The sequence below is a fragment of the Hylobates moloch genome, unplaced genomic scaffold (assembly GCF_009828535.3).
Source record: "Hylobates moloch isolate HMO894 unplaced genomic scaffold, HMol_V3 SCAFFOLD_35, whole genome shotgun sequence".
NCBI classification, from domain to species: domain Eukaryota; kingdom Metazoa; phylum Chordata; class Mammalia; order Primates; family Hylobatidae; genus Hylobates; species Hylobates moloch.
The window spans coordinates 1,944,029-1,962,855 of NW_026652310.1; the positions used below are offsets into that span (position 1 = coordinate 1,944,029).

At 35.0% G+C, this 18,827-nt stretch overlaps 1 protein-coding gene across 3 annotated transcripts in view; it reads right to left on the bottom strand.

The window, feature by feature from the left end:
• LOC116463394 (serine/Arginine-related protein 53) overlaps positions 1–18,827 on the bottom strand; it is a 454,054-nt gene that overhangs the window by 86,289 nt on the left and 348,938 nt on the right. For all 3 annotated transcript variants that reach the window (XR_009212041.1, XR_009212042.1, XM_058434619.1), the window contains exon 7: positions 10,279–10,347. Coding sequence is in view for 1 of the 3 variants with exons in the window: in XM_058434619.1 (XP_058290602.1) it covers positions 10,279–10,347 (69 nt within the window). In the remaining 2 variants the exon portion in view is untranslated. The remainder of the gene's footprint in view (positions 1–10,278; positions 10,348–18,827) is intronic.

Sequence of the window (18,827 nt, forward strand, 5' to 3'; positions counted from 1 at the left end):
TTACACCAACTAAATTATACTGGAACAACTGTAGTTTAGAAAACATTTTGATCATGTATGTTGTATTAATTCTCCATTCCCACCCCCCTCCCATCATCTAGTAACATGGTTTTAGAAAATAAAGGACATAGCAGACCACATAATCCCAGAAAACTAAATTTATATACACTTTCAAGAAAAGGCCAATTACATTAAAGATGGTTACATATGTGTGTGTGTGTGTGTGTGTGTGTGTGTTTCTAAGAGCAGAGAAAAACAAGGCTAATTTTCCATAAAATTTTCAATAATACAATTCTTCTTGGATACCCACTCTAAACCTCTAAGAGTAATATCAAAGTTCATAAGTCCGCCAGTGATGCTAACAATATACATTGGGAAAGAAAACTTTTTTGGGGATAAAATCTTCTATTTAGAAACTACACACCTGGCTTCATTATTTAAAATACATATTAGCATGTAATCAGTAATTTAGTATCCTTAGAGTACTGATCTCTGAATATGTTACAGCCATGTATCTTAGGGGCAAAGAGATTATGCAGTATGATAATGTGATAAATATTCACACGCTCAAACTGAGTTTTGGTCTAATTTCTTTTAATAGAACTAATAATTTGTTATAGTGAACACATTCTGACATCATTAAAGTTATAAATAAGACTTGAGTCTTACTAATGCTAACAATGTAAGTTTCAAAGAATATTTGAATTTCATCTGTTTTCTGTTAATAGGTAATTACAATTTCCAAATGCTAGTCCTGTAATTAAGGCAGAATATTTTTACTTTGGCTAAGTCATCATCATCATTTTATATCAACAGAGCCTGATTCAGGCACTTGCCAACTTGTTTTCCTGATGTGAACACTGGTATGTTTTTTATTTTTAGTAAATAGATATATCTCCTTATTTCTGCTAAAAATTAAATTTAAGATAACTTGACGGGTAGACAGTGTTGCCAGCTTATTTAACTCAACATCAGTTTTCTTCTCAATAAGTGTAGATCGTTCAAACATATTATACAGCCTTTAGCTATAACCATTCTATTCGATCTCTGCTATACTGTTTCATTTTGCAAAGAATATGGTGAAGTATAGTATAAGACTTTGCATGGTATTAACTGGTGCATCTTCAGCTTTTGATTCCACAGACAGGAATCATATATGCATCATGGGAATCATTTTTGCAGCACAGTTTCCTTTAAAGGCACTCTTTTAGTAGCATTTCTAAAATTAGAAGATGTAGTAGACTTTAGGATGACTGAATTAAATGTAACTATTATAAAATTATAATTCTTGGCCATCTTTTACACTAGTAACTATAAAACATAATGTAGTTTTTAGATCAACTAGATGTGGGTCTTCCTGGCTTAGTAAAGAGACAAGTATTTTCCCTCAGAGAGATGATATGTTACTATCATTATCAAGAACTGGCCTTAAGAAGAAGCTAGATCTGTTGGGTGAGACCTGTCAGAGTAAACAGATAGACAAAATCAAAGTTTTTTGTGTGATATATTCTCCCCTTCATATAACGAAATGGACACACAGGAAGTGAGTCACAGAAACTTTTAAAATAAAAAAGAAAGTTGTAATATACCAAATAATGATTGTGACTATATTCTTCGTCTATATATTTTCCTTGTTATTTGGATACAAACTTATCAGAATAAATCTTAGTGAAAATTTTATCCACTGTTTAGCCTTGTGATTCAATTTTATCAAATTTTTAATTATTTTTGTAAAGGTGTTAAATTTTTTCAGTAGGCAATTCTTTTTTTATGCTAAGAAAGAATGAGAATCTCATACTTTTATACTAAAATTAAGATGCTGTGAAGGTAAAAACAGGTACAATTTTATAGAGAGTTGAAGTATACTAGAACAAACACTTATATAATAATATTACCTACTACCTGTCAGGCATTATTCTAAGTGCTTTACATTCACTCCAGTGAGCAAATATTTTCATTAGCCTCATTGTATAGAGGAGGAAACAGAGGCATGGGTTAAGGATATAAAGCTAGTAAGTGGCATTGAATCTGGGAAATTTGGCTGCAGATAATTACTCTTAATCACTATGCCAAACTTTTTTTTTTTTTTTTTTTTTTTTGAGACGGAGTATCGCTCTGTTGCCCAGGCTGGAGTGCAGTGGCGCAATCTCGGCTACACTGCAAGCTCCGCCTCCCGGGTTCACGTCATTCTCCTGCCTCAGCCTCTCCGAGTAGCTGGGACTACTGGCGCCCGCCACCACGCCCGGCTAATTTTTTGTATTTTTTTAGTAGAGACGGGGTTTCACCGTGGTCTCGATCTCCTGACCTCGTGATCCGCCCGCCTCGGCCTCCCGAAGTGCTGGGATTACAAGCGTGAGCCACCGCGCCCGGCCCAAACTTCTTTAAAAATAACATCTGAATCGAACGATTTTGAAAGAAAGCAGGAGTGTAGTCACCAAGGAGTGCTTTTATCTCAGGATAATTAGAATCAAGCTAATGCTGCTAAATTGAGAAAATAAAGTGTTTAATGACAGAAATTTTTCAATAAAAGTGTCTGCTATGGTAAGTGGTATAGGCTTTAATACTTGAGTTACTTAGAGCTAGCTTGAAAAAGATCATGAAATGTATTTGTAGAAAATTTTTCTGGCCGGGCGCGGTGGCTCACGCCTGTAATCCCAGCACTTTGGGAGGCCGAAGTGGGCAGATCACGAGGTCAGGAGAGCGAGACCATCCTGGCTAACAAGGTGAAACCCCACCTCTACTAAAAATACAAAAAATTAGCTGGGTATGGTGGCAGGTGCCTGTAGTCCCAGCGACTCGGGAGGCTAAGGCAGGAGAATGGCGTGAACCCGGGAGGTGGAGCTTGCAGTGAGCCGAGATTGCACCACTGCACTCCAGCCTGGGCGACAGAGTGAGACTGCGTCTCAAAAAAAAAAAAAAAAAAAAAAAAGAAAAGAAAAGAAAAGAAAAGAATTTTTCCTCACAGGTAATAGTAATAATACGATCAAATGGAGTTGCTTCTGTGCTAGTATTTAATTGTTACTATAAAAACACAGAAAACTTAGCCAAGTAAAATAAATTTTATACTCATCTTGGAAAGAAACATACAAAATACAGTTTCTGAAGTTTCAGTAAGGTCAATCTAGTGAAAACAGAAAAAATATACACCTTGCTTTAATGTAAATTTGTGTCTCATTTAGTAACCTTAAACAATTTAGCCCATAACTATACATTACTATATCATGTACTCTGCTACCATTTCAGGTACATTTGCCATGTTTTCCTAAATTGACTGTAAGTTCTTTGAGAGCAACAGAGAACCATATCTTTCATTTCTGCATACTATGGTGAGTATGCCAAATCGTGCTAAAAACCAGACAGACAAAAGCAGTAACTAATATTTTATAAAGTCTATAAAATGGTTTCATACGTACTATGTAACTACATATTTAGACAGTAGATAGGTTATTATCATACTTATTAACAGATGGGGAAACTTGGTTCAAAGGAATTACCTAAGGTCACACAGGATGTGAAAACAATAACCCTTATTTGAATTTAGTGTATTTTATGATTTGTTTTCATTTTTATTTTCTGTCTCCCCTTATTCTCTAGAATGTAAGCTCTTTGAGTATAGGGGCTTTGATTTTCTCTTTGACTGATCTATTCATACAGCTTAGAACAGTATCCTGGATGTAGTGAATATTCAGTAAATATTTTTTGAGTTGATAAAAGTCACTAAAGGGATGAAAGATAAAAGAATAATCATTATACTCTTTTGTGTTGCAATTCTGGGTAATAACAATAGTTTATATTTAGTTATGAAGTATTTTTTTCTCTTAAGAGACTAGAGAGCAGCTCTGGACTTGAGAGAGCTTGACTTGACTTTTTTTTTTCTTAACGGACTTAATCACAGCTCACTGGAACCTCGAACTTCTGGGCTCAGGTGATCCTCCTGCCTCAGCCTCCTGAGTAGGTGGGATTACAGATGGGCGCAACCATGCCTGACTAATTTTTTTTCTTTTTGAGACGGGGTCTCACTATGTTGCCCAGGCTAGTCTTGAACTCCTGGGCTCAAGCAACCCTCCTTCCTTGGTCTTCCAAAGTGCTGGGATTACAGATGTGAGCCACCATGCCCGGCCTGAAGTGCTTTTTAAATACTATCGCCATTTCATATTATAATGATTCCAGGGAGCTTTTATCATTTTCCCCACTTTAGAGTCGCAGTGAGGTTAAGTGATTTATTTGATCACAGAGGTAGGAAATGGCAGAGCTGAGATTCTGAACCTCATTCTGTTACTTCAGCCAGAGGAAGCTAGCTAGGGCTATTTCTAGTAGAGCACAATTGATTCCTTAGATTGTGCTAGCTTCTCTAAGTTACTCTCAGGATTGTACACCTGTGGGCATTCAATACGTATGTCAGCTTCCTAATGTTTAATTTATAGTGTAAGTAGCTGATTGAATAGAAAGCCTGTAGCTTTGAGTTGGTTTTGAAATTTGTGTTTGTAGTAAACAGAATATATTTAAATCAGTAAGGAAACACATGATAGCCAGTCACTGGAGGCCCAATGATGATAAAATAGGTATCAGTATATCTGCATTTCATGTACATGAACATCTTACTGAAAATAAGTAAAATGCGATCTAAACTGGCTTCCAATTCCATAAAGAGTACAGCTGAATGTGTATAAAGCAAAAATACTATGACTTAGCTATTATGAAAATAAGGAAGGATTCCTTGCTTGGTTAAAAAGTTAAAAATGAATTAACACACATTTACTGGAATCGCTGAAACTGAGAAACAGGTTGATGCTATGTAATATGGAATAGAAAAAATTGAATCTAAGGGAAAGGTTAAAAATATTTATCAATCAAGTTCTTGCAGACATATAATCAAGAGTATTATAAAGGACAAATCACTGCTGAGGGAAATAAGAGAGATGGCTAGGATAAATGACTGGGTGCTCTTGAGTGAATTTTCTTTTTCTTTTTTCTTTACTAAATAAGAACTTGAGGAAAAATATTCAATGAAGCAATGTATTCAGGCTAAGCAGTTTACTTTTTAAAGAAAACAGTACTCTAACATTAGAGCTAATGTGTTAAAAAACTATAGAAATATTTTAAAATTATGACAGATATATTAATAGAATTACTAAATCTGATACACAGGAAACACAAATTTCTTAAAGGGACATTTTAAATCTTACAATGGAACCACCTAATAAAGTAAGATAAAGAAGGGGGGATTTTCAAATGTTTAAATCTAAGAAAGAAATAATATTGCATATTACAATGAGTAGCCAATTCAGGGCCGGGCGCGGTGGCTAATGCTTGTAATCCCAGCACTTTGGGAGGCCGAGGTGGGCGGATCACGAGGTCAGGAGATCGAGGCCATCCTGGCTAACATGGTGAAACCCCGTCTCTACTAAAAAAAAATACAAAAAATTGGTCGGGCGTGGTGGCAGGCGCCTTTAGTCCCAGCTACTTGGGCGGCTGAGGCAGGAGAATGGCGTGAACCTGGGAGGTGGAGCTTGCAGTGAGCCGAGATTGCGCCACTGCACTCCAGCCTGGGTGACAGAGCGAGACTCCGTCTCAAAAAAAAAACAAAACCAAAACCAAAAAACAATGAGTAGCCAATTCAGGATGAGGGCTAGAAAGGACAATCATGTTACTTTTGTCTAACCTACTTGGATCTACATGCAAACTGAATAAATAGTGATTCCTAAATGATGCCCTTGTACCTGCTAACTTCTCCTTTCAACTTCACTCCTACTTTCTTATAAAGGGTATCCAGAAGGAACAAAGGGTCTTAGGTGATGAACCACAGTTCAGGGAAAGAAGGGATTATAACAGTTCTCTCTCTGGGTGTGCTCAGACTCGGTGCTCAGTGTGTTTTATGCTAGAAACTACAAAGCACGGGGCCAGGCAAAACCTCAGAGAAAGGAACCTGAGAAACTAGATGCTTAGGTTGGGCTCTGGTCCAGATTCTTAAGGCTAGGTGTGGAGGACACACTATGAATATCTTACATTGACCAGGCAGTCTGTAGGAGAAAAGCAGATAGAGATTATGCAAAAAGGACACAGACACCCTGACAAAATGTGCCTCTAACTGGAGTACCTCGCCTATTGGGTGTCCCAGAAACTCAAGTGAGGCAACCTAGTACGGATCTAGATCTAAGTTAGGACAGGAAAACTTTACAGTAAGCAACTTCCTAGGAGCTGGAGGGCAGGCTCCAGAGGGGAAGGCAAAGGATAAGAGAGAGAATTATATTATTTTTGAGCACTGATTCTAAGGGTTGTGATTTATGCAGGCTATTTAAAGAGGGAAATGTGTACTGGAGTCTGACTGCCTGGGTTTGTATCCTGGCTTCACCACTTATTAGCTACAGAGCAAGCTATTAAGCACTGTGCCTTTGTTTCCTATCCTCCCTGTTGTACAGGGATAATAGCACAAACTGTATAGAGTTCATGATGATTAAGACAGTTAATAGGTAGAATACTTAGAACATTGTCTGGCAACCACCTTGCCTTTCAGTTACTAGTACTCTTTACCTCACCTTCACTGAACGATTATTAAGAAAGAAAAAAAGAAAAAGAAATTAAGGCTAATCTATTTTACTTCTCGTCAATCAGCTCTGGCAAAAGATTTGATGAATTTAAACTTAAATAAATGAGACTTGAGGACTGCGCTGTCTTTACATGAACTGCCTTTTATTATGTTCATATTTCCACTGTCCACCATTCCCACGAATAATTTAGAAAGGGCTGCCTAACACTTTTGGAAACAAAAAATATTTGAAGTAAAAAAACTAACAGATGGGTAAAGCTGTTTTGAATAAACACAAGGGGAAAAAGAATTCAAATAGGAATTCTTATTTATAAGAATACCTATACCACAAATTTATAAGTATTTATAAGAATACTTATACCACAAATAGGAAATTCATATTAGAGAGAAGTCAAATGCAAAGGACAACTATGCTTACAAAGGATTTAAAACATAATTAGCACCCTTAAATGCATACCAAATTAAATATAAAAATACACAGAAAATCCAAGCAGTTATGCTAATGCATTCAATAATAGAAACAGAAGAAGTTAAAATGCTTTTTAATTATATACGTTAAAAGTATAGTTAGAACATTTTCAAATACATACAGAGAAAAAGAGAAAGTCATTTATTAAGTCAAAGAATAAGAAAGAAAACAGAACGGAAAGATTTAATACTATTCATTTTTCCTAAATTATAATCTAGAATTAGAAAAAAAGGGACACTGTAAACTTAAACTTTAAATATTTAGTTGACCTTTACTGAAAGATATAACATTCCTATAACAACTAAAGTGGGAAGAATTAGTGGCTCAAGAGTGAGCACCTATCTCCAATGTACCAGCAATATTTACTAAGTGGAAAAATCAACTGAGCTATATAAGGACCATGAAGTGCACTCTAAATGGGCCCCCATTGTTTAAAGGCTGGAAGGCAAAGTAGTCATCCTGGACCAGTTTTGGTGTGCAGCCTGACTTTTATTTTGGATGCAATACTTGCAAACATAATTATGTTATTGATTTAAGAACACTCAAAGGAAGACTGCATAATAGAATGAATTTGCATGGCACAGATCTTGCTATGCTAATATAATAGCTTTTCTGAGATAACAGAGACTGGATAAAGGGAGCTGGGTAGACAACATTTATCTACATTTTCGCAATGCTTTCAACTCTGTATTGCATATCAGCATGCTGAGAAATTAAGAGATGAATTGTATAAAGGATGTGACAGTGAATTACTAGTGGCTTACAGACTGAAAATAAAGGATTTTTATTCTTTCAGATACAGAACTATATACACACATGCATACTGATCTAAGGTTTCAATTTGCAGTTAGACTAATTATATGAAATAAAATAAATGTAGCTTATACATTAATTACTCTCAGGGAACTGTTAATTTGATAGCATTCAAGTATCTAGACAACTCAAGAGAAAAAAATTTGGAAGCAAATAACAACAACAAAGAATCTAGCAAATAGTTTAGCAAATTTTGACAGTATTTTGACATTCCTTGGTTTAATTTTGCATGCTCTAAATTATTAGAGCAATAGCTTAATAGTTATGGGCTATCTTAGAAAAGCCCTTAACAAAGTTGGGTTATACTTTCAATGAGATTATTTGGAATCCCACTGCAAGCTCAAAATAAGCTACTTAGCATGAATTTAAAAGAATAAAGGGAAATTGGTCATTGATTTATTCATTCATCATGCAACAATTCAAGAAACTGAGTTTCTACTATGTGTTAGGCATTGTGGATACTAAGTCCTCTATAATCCTGTAGTTTATACTCTAGTTAGAATGCTAGATTTTTAAAGATGCTAATTAAAACAGCTACGATTGGAGGAATATGCTTTTTCAACAATTCTCAGGAACTGAAAGAAAAAAGGTACTGTATATTGCAGACTAAGTATAAGGTCAGTGTGGTTTAGTGAAAAGTCTAAATTAAAAATTACTTTACAAAGAATTATAATGTTCAAGTATCTATAGTTACTTAAGAAATTCTTAACCAAATGTCTTTTAAAAGATGCTTAGAGCTAATTTAATGAAAACAAGAGAGATGTAGAAATATCAACTGTCAACATATAAATGAGGAGTTCTGAAGTATTAAAAAAGTTTCTTTTGCTAAGATAAGCATTCATATTTTTTTTCCATAAAAACAAATCACCTTGAAATTTCAATATCTGTGATTACTCTCACTGCCATTCATTTTCAAATGATTAAGACTCCAATTAAGATCTGAATTAATAGGATTAGGCTAATAACCACTACAACATATTTTCACTGTGTTGCTTGGTCATAAGCACTACACATGTGCTTTACAGTACCACAGTGTTTTATAAGGGCCACTGTTATTAATTAGTTACATTGATCAGAATGCCACACAACATAGCAGTACTTAAAAATTATAATTTGCTTAGACACATTCGCATTTAGTCTTATATCTATTTGTACTATGGGCACATCATAAGGATAACTGAAATCAGATAGCTTGCTTTCATTAACAATGCCAAGAGATCCAAAAGAAGATAATTCTATTGAGGAATCTTGCTACTGAAATTAATTTTTTTCTCAGTATACCATAAAATTAGTTGATCCTGGAAAAGAGCATAAAGCCAGGATATTTGGGGGTCAAGTAAGGTAAGAACACTATACTGTATGTGTACAAATTCATCCACATTTAGTTTGAATCTACTTATTTGTAGGGATCTGCCACTTAAATCTACAGTTTTTTTTGTTTTTGTTTTTGTTTTTTTTGGCTTGGTTTGAGGATGGCTCTGATGGGTTTTAAGCATTCTAAACCATTATACTTTGGGTTTTACTGAATCTCAGCTTCCATGTAGTGGCCGGGAAGTTCAAATTATCTTCTGGTTGTTACAATAAAACACAGGTACCTACTAAGGCAAAATTTCAACTTTCAGATTTTGACTACAGCACTCAAAGTCCAAATTCTGGCACATATTATCAGACTTCAACTTCTCAAAAGCTCACAAGAGGAAATAGCTACCCTGTGAAATTAGCCAGTAAAGTGACATGATTGCCAGTCTAAGCAGATCATCAACTTAACTCACTGAGAAAGATTTGCCTGAATCTTGCTTTAAGCACTGTAATTTAGAACAGTATATATATATAATCCCCCGTGAAGAAAAAAATGCAAAATTTTCACTCACGTAAATCACAGATAGCAAATTAAAGGGAAATAAAAATTTGTTAGAGGGGATAAAAATGTGTTAGATTTGTTTTGATAATATTTTGGGGGAATGGCCTAAATGTTGTTTTTTAAAAAGAATATCTTTAAAAATTAAGACATGGATTTCATATAACTATTTATGACATTTTGAATTTCAGTGTTCTCTCAACTCTTAAAAAAGTTTTATTGGCAAGAGGACTTTTCTTCATCACTACTGAAATATTTCAAAATCTATGGATAAGGTTCAATCTATTTCTGTGACTGATTTTGATAATTTTTTAACTATAAAACTCAGAAGGAACAAACCAACATCAGCACTACCATATAATCTTATCTCCTCCCAATTTCCCAGAATACATAATAGGATGCTTATAAACTAATCTTATGAGAGCAAACATTAGTGTCCAAGACAATGAATATAGTGTGCTATTGTGTCATAGTTTTGGTTCATGAAACAGCATGAAGTAACCCTTAAGGCATTAGATTATATTCTATGGTTTATTCAGGAAATACAGCCAAATAGTGATTTCTCAGAGAAAAATGAACACATGCCTTTACCTTCCTCCTTTCTTCTCTTTGCTTCTTCCTCATTTCTTTCTTTGGCTTTCAATGCTTCATCAGCTTTTGCTGAAACAAAAACAATACAATTTTTGTACTTATTTTATGCCCATATTTAAAGTGAAAATATTGGTTAAAGGGACTAGAAATTCATTACTTATTTTCCACGAAGTAATCACAAGAAAGAAACAAGGCAGTTGAACATCTGAAATACATATTTTATATTCTTTATTCAGAATAAATATTCAGAATATTTATTTAGAATTTTTGAGGCTTCCTTCAAGACAATCTCTGTACTAAAGGGAAAATGAATTTAAGCAAGACACATTTAAATGATGACATATGAATTGGGAAAAGTTGTTTGTCATTAAAAGTCATCTGATGTATCAGTGTAATGCATTTGCTTTAAATTTTGGAGGAAAGTTCTTAAGCTACAGTTCTCATTTTAAATGTAAGAAGCTTGCAATATCTATGAAACAGTATCAAATTAGGTAGCATACTTTTTTGTTCATTGCACATCATAGTAGTGGTTCTTGATTCATGTTATGACAGCATTTGGTAAAAAGAATCTCTTTCCCTCTAGAAACCTCTTCCCTTATTACTTAATTATCTACTAGTTGCTCAACTGCAGGGGTTTTCAAACACTTTACTACAGATGTTGAGGAAGATTAAAAATATACAGCACAGTAACAAGGGACTATCAATATACTCTGTAAATTAATTAAATTTCTGTTCTAGCACATCATTTATTCCAAAGCATTAATGTCTCAAAGGAGCGATTCTCCTTTATTGCCGTCTCACTGCCTGATGAGTCAACTAAGTGAAAATAAGTCTCTAATAGCATTATAGTTGATGAAATATTAAGTTAAAAAAGTATTGCCTCGTCAAAAGAAAAAGAATCAAACTGTGCCAGCATTAAACTTTGGATGAGCCTTTATTATAATAATAACAGCAATGTAAACTGTGATTTAAAAAATAAACCTTCTTACTCTTCAATTTTTTGCTGCATATATTTTTCCTATGCAAAATCAACACATCCTTTAGAAGTATAAAGACTGGCTTAAAGCGGGAATTTATATAAAATACATGTCACACACAAAACTATTCTTCTTCAAAGTTTGATTTTTCTTTAACATTAATATTGACACTTTCTTAAAGTATAAAACTTATATAATGGTGTTATGAAGTACTATATCCAATTACACAGACATCTGTTTCCATTTACAAGCTTTTATATATACTTAGACTGCATTTAAAGTCATGAAATATTAAAACTTTTATGCCACTCCATATCATTGCAAGAATCTATTAAATTAGATAATAAAAACAAACCACCAGTAACTCTAAAGACTTTTACTTCATTTACACTTTATTCTCCCTGGTAGAAGGACAAGGATAATAGAAATTCCATTTAAATTCAATTTTGGTTATATGTGTAATTGTAGATATACCCCTTGAGTCATGTAAAATGCTCAGCTTATGTTTCTTTCAAATTATCCCGCTCAGATTCACATTCTACTCCTTACAACCATCTTCAATATGTATTAGCAGGGCTCATTAGACTGAAATTTAATAATGCAAACATCAGGTGGATTTCAAGAACCTCCATTAACAACGTAAGATGGATTGCTTATATATAGCTCTTGGGCCAACTGGGCACAATTTAAATTCAATAAACTAGCCTGCCTAAATCTGATTTATCTATTTCACTATGCTAGTTTATCCTTTCTTACTGATTTGTTGCTATACATGGACAATTCATAGGAATATTATTTTATATGTTTTTTTTAAACTGCAAATGGCTCTGGTGCTGTGGTTAAATATTTTATGTAATTGAGCTTCAAACTGTCAATCAAGAGCTCCAAATATATGTGTGTGTACATGTGTATAAATAGAAAATCTTTTGAATTATGTTGAAATAGTATAGATAATAATTAATCTTAAAAGCACACATTTGAAAATTTTGCCAACAACCAATATGTACTCCATAAAGAATCTGAGTTCACTTGAAGGGAACAATTACTTAAATTGAGTCCTTAGGATAAACTCCTCATTGACTGTTAAGGAAATCTGGAAAAAATGTTCTTTTTGTCTTTCTGACTGCTTTATAATATTATGATTTAAGTGTGAATAAAGGAAGAACTCATGGCATTCATATGTGATTTAATTTATTCTGCAAATTTTTGTATTCTCAAAAAGGTGGTAATCCCATTTTACAAACAGGGATACTGAATCTTACTAGATGTGCCATGAAATTTGACACCAAAGAGCATAACGAACAAGTGGTCAGACCTGCTCTAATGATTCATGATCCTGTTTGGATACCAGGATCTACTATTAAGCACTTCATTTACCAAAGTAATTACATCTTTTACTAATCTTGTACACAAGTTCCAATCCCTTGGTTCTTCCACTCTCCCAGGCTAACTGTCCCCACTAGGCTTCACTTCCTTCACTACCCACCCTGGACCCCAAGAAAGTCATTTCTATTCCATGCTTATAGACACCCTACTTCCTCTGTTGTTTTGCTAAGCTGTTGCTATTAGGTTAGTGCAAAAGTAATTGTGGTTTTTGCCATTTTTAGTAATTGCAGTTTTTGTTATTTTAATGGCAAAAACCATTAAAATAGCAAAAACTGTAATTAATTTTGTACCAACCTATAACACATTTGACCATTTTTTTTCTATTTTTGCTGCAGAGGCTCCCTATGAAACAGTGTATACATGCTATTTATTGACTCTACCAAAAACCAGTATTTTAGAAATTAACATGGATGTTTCTGTATTGCTCCTCCTCAGTCAGCATCCATAGTTAGTGTCCATTCTCATTCCCTACAACTTACTACGCTGTCTTTACTACAAATGGCAATAACCCCATACCAACTCCCCACACTCCCTTATATTTTCTCAGACTCACTTCCATGTGACTCCAAACTTTTACGTTCATCAATCCTTCTTTGGCTTGTTTCAGAAAGTAAACCCATCCATTTGCACTTTAGAACATATTCCTTTTCATACCCTTCAGGATTCTGTTTGCTTAAGGTTCAAACTCTCTCTTCCCTACCCTCAGACTATAAATATATTCAAGTCTCACAAATCCTGTAAAACATTTACTCTTCTTTTAACCAAGCTACTGCCTTTTCTTGTTCCCACCAGCTTTTGCCCCCACAGCATTTTCAACAGTCCCCCAAAGTCTGTAAGAACCAAATTTAGGTTAACTCAGTTTTATCCTATATATATATATAAAAACACAAACAAAACACAAAAACAAAAAAGCAGTGAACCAACCACATCTTTCTGGAAATGCTCTCCTAATTTTGATAATTATTTGTCAGCCTTTTTGGGCTGCTGTTTCTTTTGCTTACCTTTGCCTTCTTGGCGTTCTATTCTTGGGCTGTATATAGAAGGTCTAAATTGTAACACATGTCTATCATAGCCATACCTACTATCTATGGTCCCTCTCCTGATCACCAGAACTGTTTTTTTCCAATTACTTCCTGGACACTGCCAAACAGATATTTCAAAATCACATCCACAGCTGAACTCACAATCTATCTCTCAAACCTGATGCTCTTCCCTTAGTATGTCATATTTTCACCAGCCAACTAATCTCTCAGATTGAAAACCTCTATGACATTTTCCTTCAACTCTTATTCTTATGCAGTACCAGCTGATTGTACCAGAACCAGCAGTTCTTTTGGATCCAACTCCACAAATTATATCTAGAATCCATTCATTCCTTTCCATTTCATTGCCAATACTCACATTCGAGACCTCATTTCTTTTTACTTTGAACAAGAAAGGAGCTCCTATATGATCTCTGTACTTCTAATACTAGTACTTCCAATGAACCCTCCATATTACCACCAGAACAAGGAACATGTTTATTGTTTTGTATCCTTAGCAGTAAGCACAGTATTTAGGACACAGACATGTTCAATAATTGTTAAATAAATAGATGTACCTTCCTAAAATCCAAATATGATGTCACTGTCTGCTAAAAATACTTGAGGGTGCCTTGCTGCATACACACATGTACACACACACACACACACACCCCTAAATCCTTTACATACCATTTAAAACCCTTCATACAACTATTATGTATCAATTAAAAAAAAAAAAGCCCTTCACAGCCTGATCTCAATGTAACCTTTCAATGTCATCATTTACTACTTCTCCTTTCTCACTCCAAGGATCTATATAATCTAACCTTGCTGGGCCACAGTGCCTTTAGTTTGAATTGCTATACCTTTGTTACTGCTGGGGTGCCCATTCTCACTTTCTTGCTGAAAAAAATCCTACCAGAAAGTTTTACTTCAAATATCACTCTCTTCTGTGAAGCCTTCCCCAATCAACACCCTTTGTCCCCAAGTGGATATAACTGTTGCTTCTTTTTTCCATAGGTACTTAAATACCCTCTTTATGGGATGTACAGCACTTTATTCTCTTCACTGAAGAACATACACTTGTCTCCTTGAGAGCCGGGCACACAGCAGTTGTGACAGAAATTGTCAGTGTTTACTTCATGTATCTTTAGCCAGACTACATTTTCTAGTCTCCCTGGCACTTAAGTGTGGCTGTTTACCTGAGTTCGGGCTAATGGAATGTGAGCCTAAGTGATGTGTATAATGTTTCCACAGCTGGCCTATTAAAAAAAAACCCTCATGTAATCCTCACTCTCTTTCCCCATCTACTGGTTCAATCAAGGACTCAAAAAGGGCAAACCACAAAGTTAAAGGAATCTGGGTCTCTAAATTCTGCAAGAAGTGTGTTCCTCATGACTTGCATTATACTGCGACATGAGGAAAAAACACAGGTATATTATTTTAAGGCACTGAAGTTTTGGGGTTGTTTGTTATGTCCACTTTGCCTAATACAGCAGGTGTTCAAGGAATGTTTCCTAAACGAATGAACAAAAAGGATTTAGAAAATTAATACAAAAATTGTGTTGCTTTTTTTTTTTTTTGAGATGGAGTCTTGCTTTGTCACCCAAGTTAGGAGTGCAATGTCATGATCCTGGCTCACTGCAAACTCTGCTTCCTGGGTTCAGGTGATTCTCCTGCCTCAGCCTCCCGAGTAGCTGGGATTACAGGCGTGCACCACCATGCCCGGCTAATTTTTGTATTTTTAGTAGAGAGGGGGTTTCCCCATGTTGGCCAGGCTGGTCGTGAACTCCTGACCTCAGGTGATCCGCTTGTCTCGGCCTCCCAAAGTGCTGGGATTACAGGCGTGAGCCACCGCACCAGGCCGTGTTGCCCCTTCTAAAGTGAAGTCTCCTTTCAGAAAAGAATCCCTCTATGGCTGTTTCACTTGGATGATGGAAATCAGAAGAAGAGCTGCAGAGGTGACAAGGGGCTAATCAGGGCATGATTCAGGATGTGTCACTGGTAGTATATTACCAGAATTTATTCACATCTTTACCAATTTTATTTTTAAAATTCCATAGGGGATTGGCTTTTTCAATTATTGTAGCTGTTTGCTAAAGTTAGATTTTAAATGATTTGGGGAAGTATTTTACATACCCTATGGATGTGAATCATCAAATCAGGAACTGGAAAATACTGATAGGGTGTCCGACTCATGCCCTTTCAGACTATATTAATATTTTCAGGGAAAATCTCTTTACAGGGCTTTAACAACCCTCATCCCAAAGTTGTTTTCTATATGTAGCCCAGTCTTTGATACTGCATCACCATGAATATACTGCAAATGTTGGGAAATTCTTAAACAGAAAGCAGATGAGAACAAAGGTATAGAAAAATGATTAGAGGAAATCAAAGCCCATCACATTCAGATGACTATACAAACATGGAAAAAGTTCTAGGAATGTTCTAATTTTAGAGTCAATGGATACCAAGCACAGGAGACAGCCGTGGGGCAAATATCAAACTGAATTATTATTAAAGCAGCTAAACAATGGCACCTCCCTTGTATGTGATAAGTAGGGGTGCAGGCAGTGTTTGACAACAGGTAAATGCGGTGAGTATAAGAGGTGCTGGGGCCAGTGAGGCAAGGGCAGGTAATTACTGACCCCTAAAAGTCATGACAACCTACCAGTATGTCAGTACCAACAACACATTTTGCCACTGACACAATCAATGGAGACAGGGCATAATGAATTGAAATGACAGGATTACAGGGATTGTCAAATAAAAAATGAACAACCAACCTAGAATTACCAGGCAGTTGAGGTAAACCAATCTTACGAAAGAGATACAACAAACAAGAACAACACAAACAACAATAACACCATAAAACAATTAAGTAGAGGAATTGGTTAATAAGGTAAACAAGTTTTTGGAATCACTATCACTGTAAATAACATCCTTAATGTGATGTGGGAAGATATTGATTGCGTCTTGGTAACTAAATCTTGACCATCAAAAGAGAACTCCATACATGAAATGAACAGAATGAATACAGTTGAAGACTAAATGAATGTGTTAGAAGATCTTACCAAGGAATTTTCCCTGAATGCAAAGAGGCTTACAAAAAAAGTTAAGTGACAATATTATCATTATTGAAGTTAACATTTATTGAATGTTTACTATGTAGCTTAGTGTTTGTACATGTGTATATATTTCACTTAATTCTCAAAATGATTCTGTGAGACAGTTACAATTATTACCCCCATTTTACAGATGAGGAAACTGAAAAACAGAGAAGTTAAAAAAAATTTTCAAGGTCATACAGTTAGAAGGACAGAAGAAAGATCTATATGTTCTAACATCTATCCAAGACAAGTTCTTAATTAAAAGAAAGAACAGAGGGAAGACATAATCAAAGACATAAGAGAAATCGATTTCCTCAGAACTTTAGAAAGGCACAGTTTCTCAGGTTGCAAAGAGAACCTGAGAAAATGCAATGTAGATACACATAAGCAAATTGTGGTGAAACTGTGAAATACCAAGAAATATACCAAAAAGCATTCAAGAACACCTGGAGAAAAAAAATAGGTTACTCACAAAGAAAGAAAAGAATAGTTTACATTTAATCAAACTCATCAAATTGCTCAAAAATAGATAAGCCTTTAGAAAGTCTAATCAAGGAAAAAAAGACTGTAATAAAATTCATAAGAAATTAGTAAAGTGACACAATTAGAGATGCAGAAGAAATTTTAAAAAGTAAATACACATACACACAAACATAAATATTTAAAAGCCACAGGGCCATACATTAGAAAATCTAGAGGAAATCAGTAATTTTCTGGGGGAAATTAAGAAGAAGAAGAGAACCTGAAAAGGTTAAAAAGATAAGCTTTTATTCAAAACGGTTGGCCAGGTGTGGTGGCTCACACCTGTATTCCAGCACTTTGGGAGGATCAATTGAGGCCAGGAGTTTGAGACCAGCCTGGACAACATGGTGAGACCCTGTTTCTACAAAAAATATTTTAAAAATTAGCCAGGCTTGGTGGCATGTGCCTGAAGTCCCAGCTTGGGACTTCAGGACTTGGGTTGGGAGGCTGAAACAGGAGAATTGCTTGAGCCCAGGAGTTTGAGGCTGCAGTCAGCTAGAATCCCAAAACTGCACTCCAGCCTGGGTGACAGAGCAATACTCTGACTCAGAAAAAAAAAAAAAAAAAAAAAAAAAAAGGTTCCGGGCTACACAGACTTTTGGCCTATCCAACAAAATTGAAAATACATATACCCTGCATCAAGCCATCCCACTTGTAGGAGCCTATTCTACAGATATGTGTGTAGAAGAGTTTGAAAATGTGTGCACAAGAGTTTGAAAATATATACACAAGGCACAGCACTATTTGTAATGACAACAAAGCAAGCAACCTAAATATGGAAGAGGCTAAACACAGTGCAATATTATGAAATACAAAAGCCACTAAAAAGAATAAGATGGCCTGATATATATTAATATGGAAAGATTTTCAAGACAAATATTAAATAAAGAAGCAAGTTAAATAACCATATGTAGCATATCTCATTTACTAAAAAAACCAAAGTACGTAAGTGTATGTATATAAATGCATAGAAAGAGGGCAGAAAGCATGCATGGAGAACTACTAGTTTACTTGCCTAACTAGAATGTGGCACAGCAGGGCTTCTACCCAACTCCAATGGGCACACTTTTTCCACTTTATTACCTGTATTTAAAAATACACATGAACTCCAATATTCCATCTACAAAGTTAAGAAAATTATACTCTCAAGTTTTGAAGAAGTTTCGTGATGCTCTAATATAAATCTGGGGGCCAAGCAAGAAATGTTCTAATTAACTGTAAATAAAAACATCTAGCAAAATGTATTTTTGCTTATTTCAATTTGTTATAATTCTTAATAGTTTCCACATTAACACTAAGACAATGACCAAGACACTACGGCATTTCACAAACACTGTTGTGTCAAAATATTTTAAGCAATGATTGCAAACTGGCAAGATCTGTAATTACAACACCAGTAATACATATCCAGCACTGCCCATCCTATCATTTCACATATGTGTAAACTTTATTGGATTAGTCATCAAAATACATGTAAGAACATTTACCAACATCTTATTCTTTCTCATGTTCATTCGGTTTAAATATTGTCA